This window comes from Salmo salar, chromosome ssa14, assembly GCF_905237065.1.
Source record: "Salmo salar chromosome ssa14, Ssal_v3.1, whole genome shotgun sequence".
NCBI lineage: Eukaryota > Metazoa > Chordata > Actinopteri > Salmoniformes > Salmonidae > Salmo > Salmo salar.
In genome coordinates this window covers 78,047,290-78,051,034 of record NC_059455.1, presented here as the reverse complement: position 1 = coordinate 78,051,034, position 3,745 = coordinate 78,047,290, and the positions used below count along the sequence as shown (strand labels likewise).

Below are 3,745 nucleotides of genomic sequence, written 5' to 3'. Positions count from 1 at the left end.
TCCCAGACCTGCTGTTTTTAACTCTCTGGAGACAGCAGGAGCGGTAGAGATACTCTCAAATATCGGCTATGAAAAAGCCAACTGACACTTACTCTTGAGTTGCTGACTTGTTGCACCCTCGACAACTACTAAGATTATTATTATTTGACCATGCTGGTCATTTATGAACATTTGAACATCTTGGCCATGTTCTGTTATAATCTCCACCCGGCACAGCCAGAAGAGGACTGGCCACCCCTCATAGCCTGGTTCCGCTCTAGGTTTCTTCCTAGGTTTTGGCCTTTCTAGGGAGTTTTTCCTAGCCACCGTGCTTCTACACCTGCATTGCTTGCGGTTTGGGGTTTTAGGCTGGGTTTCTGTACAGCACTTTGAGATATCAGCTGATGTAAGAAGGGCTATATAAATACATTTGATTTGATTTATTTACACTGTTCCAAATTGTCTGAAATTATATTTATAATAATAACCCTCCCTTTTCCTTCGATCTCTTTCCTATTGCTATTATTACTATTATTATTATGACCATCATTACAATAATAAGTGATGTCATTATCATTAGTAGGCTTAGTATTGCAGTCTTGTATAACCACCATCCAGCTGTAGGTATAAGATTGCATCCTGTTTAGTCTTAATACCGTAACTTATTTAGGCCTATATTTCAATACTTATATAGGCTACTGTATCAATCAATGTATTCGTTCATGTCATCACACAGCATAGGAGTCATTCATGATGTGAAATGCAATCAAGCATTTTAGTTTTAAAATAAATTAACAAAGTCACAGTTGAATAATTAGCGTTAACAAGAAATAGGCCTAAGCCGTTCCATTTCAGAATTGCATTCAGGACTGAATGCGACTGTTTTGAGTTTTTGCTGCATAAAGGCTTTACCAAAAAAAACGTCACAATAGGCTCTCTGGTAGCTTATAATGTATTTAGTGTTGTTTACATTGTTCCAAATGGTAAGAAAAATATATATTGTATTCTAACAGCACCTGTTTGGCACACATAGGCCTAATATGCACGCAGCGCTTGCTCCATAGATCTCCAATATTTTCCACAACTAGTCAAATGTATTCCACACATCTGACTTCCCCTTTTACCACCTGCGCTCCCGTTTCGAGTTTATTTGTCACATCCTCTGCATCCATTTTGTGGTCATAATGGTGTTCTGAGTTTGTTATAACCAATTTATTGATGTGATTATGACATGCTATAAATTGGTCACTTACATGAGAAAAAGGTACACTTGTCACGTCAAGAGAGCAAGGCTTGAGGGAATAGGGAATGCTTTTCCTAAACAAATTAGGAATTTCGTTAACAACTTTTCATTCAGAAATTGCTATAATTATGTTGCAGCTTCAGCAATACGGACATCGCTATACACACTGTTGATGTGTGGTGGTCGCTGCAGCAGGGAGGAGAGAGAGACAACGGGTGCTAGTCACAAAGTCACTCGCTATCTTTTTTATTTTAACACATTGCAGCAAGTCTGAGCCAGGTGGCACAGCCAAATGCATTGTGGTTGAACTCCCTGTAGTCATTTGTGCGTCAATTATTTCATCAAACAGTTCGCTTAAAAGAATCAGACACGCTCAGTGGATATAGTTGATTTAAATAAAGCACATAGGATGTGTCTATATGGAAAAATACACGTTTTAAAATTTCGACCAATGGATTCGTCAAAAGAACAGATGACTCTTGGTCGACCAAGATTTTTTTTAGTCGGGGACAGCCCTAGTGCCAGCGCTTAACGTCCAGCCAGCCATAAGATTAGCCAATGCTGTACTGAACACTCAGTCTGCAGCCAAGCTATTCGTTTGCATTTAGGCTATTATCCACTTCATCAACAGGTGTATGTCAAATAAACGAACATGGTAAGTAGCCTGTATTTATTCTGAGTGGACAATAAACCTAATAATTACAATAATGGAAATAATGTTAAAGCCATACTAATTGAATCGTCTTTCATTGCATTCATCTTTCAATTTTTTTAAAACAGGCAGAGCAGAAAATTGAAGATCAAGAGATAGGCAACAAAAAAACACGGGAAGAAAGGTAAGCAGCAATTCATTCATCGTGAATGTATTGGCTATCAATATTTATTATTATTACAGCACGGAATAAAGTGGTAGCCTAAAACTTTTGGAGTAGTTCCATGTAATTCAACCAACTACATTTTGCATTGGTGGTAAATTCAAATATTCAGTGTTTTCAGTAGGCTAGTTAATTACTTTGTAGCGGTGTAGTTAACAACTGGAACTATTGGGAGCCAAATAATGACAACACCAACTGGAACTATTTGGACCAATTTAAAAATGTAATTGTAATGGTAGGGGACTACAACACAGTATCAAATACATCAATATACCGTAAAGGCAATCATACTACCAGATCACGAATATTAGGCCGATGGACACATTGGTACTGGTTGAGATATGGAGGCTTAAAAACCCGGAACTTAGAAAATATGTGTGGAGGAGGCTCAACCAAACTCGATGGATTTATTACTTCCTTGTATCTTTTTCTATGGTGTCAAAATTTAAGAAAATATTGATTGAGGATCGAATGCGCTCGGACCAATTTATGTAACAATTAATTAATTTCCACGAGGAGGGTGATACTGGAAATTCAACCAGGGCCACGTTTCCCAGAGCCTTCGTAGCGTTAAGAACATCGTTAGAACCTTATGATGTATTTTTTTTGCATCTGAGGTGTTTCCCAGAGCATTCGTTAGTAACGTGGCTCTTAAAAATATAAACACCACACCTACTAGTGATCCAGACCACTCGTAGAGCAGCCAAAGTGCTTCGTTCGATAATTGTTTTGCCCTTCCGCGTCAACTTTATTCACCGAAGATCAAGATTTTAGGCTGCCTGACTGTAACTGCTGAATCATGGAGAACCATGCGCCTATCATCGGTCTATTTTTTTTGTTAAATAAATTATTTTGTCAGTATTCCTCCAAAAAAATCGTTAATAAACCATTTCAATATGTACTAGGAAGCTAAGTGTTTATTTGCTGTGCTCCAAGAATGTGACTAATAAAAGTGCCTTAGGATTTGAAAAATAAATAATTGAACTGATTGAAAGGGAAATCGGTGAACAAATTGTGGTCAAGGCAACGACTGGGCCACTGCAATGAGGTGAGCTTACTCAGGTGTTCAAAAGCACATATCAGACTGAGAGCCTGACGCTTCTTAGGTACTGTAGTTCTTTACTAGTTTTAGTTTAGAAAACGATCTCCCTGTAGAAGCGACAGTTACAGGGATGGTTAAAAACAGTTTTATTGGCGTAGCAACATCAGGGAAACTGGGCCGGGAGTGGTGCTTCAAAAAAGCAGTTTTGCAACATCTTTAATTGAGCCTCTCATTCTCCTTAATTTCCGTCCTCAAATAGATTAACTGTATAGGAAGCTCTGGGGACAGGTCGTCTGGATACTGGACACCCAATAGATGCAAACAGATTATCATCTTTCGCGGACAACAGTTTCGCGCCCAAACAATAAAATACTTTTCAATTTTGTTCACACTGCTGTTGAACCGGTGGAATGCATCATTCAAGACAACGTTTAAATTTTGTAGAGCGCAAAGGACTATGGGGCTATCAATACCTAGAAAACAGTCGGGCCAGCAACCTACACTCTTAGAAAAAGGGTTCCAAAAGGGTTCTTCAGCTGTCTCAATAGGATAACCCTTTTGGGTTCCATCTGTGGAAAGGGTTCTACATGGAACCAGATTGAGTTC

The 3,745-nt window shown here is 38.7% G+C and overlaps 1 protein-coding gene across 2 annotated transcripts in view; it reads left to right on the top strand.

The window, feature by feature from the left end:
* Window positions 1–1,226: 1,226 nt before the first annotated feature.
* Window positions 1,227–3,745, top strand: part of LOC106570346 (uncharacterized) — a 42,641-nt gene continuing 40,122 nt past the window's right edge. The window contains exons 1-2 of one of the 2 annotated variants that reach the window (XM_045694828.1): window positions 1,227–1,877; window positions 2,003–2,058. In XM_045694828.1, the coding sequence (XP_045550784.1) occupies window positions 1,875–1,877; window positions 2,003–2,058 (59 nt within the window). In that variant the 5' untranslated portion in view covers window positions 1,227–1,874. The remainder of the gene's footprint in view (window positions 1,878–2,002; window positions 2,059–3,745) is intronic. The other variant, XM_014142551.2, reaches the window with a different exon arrangement.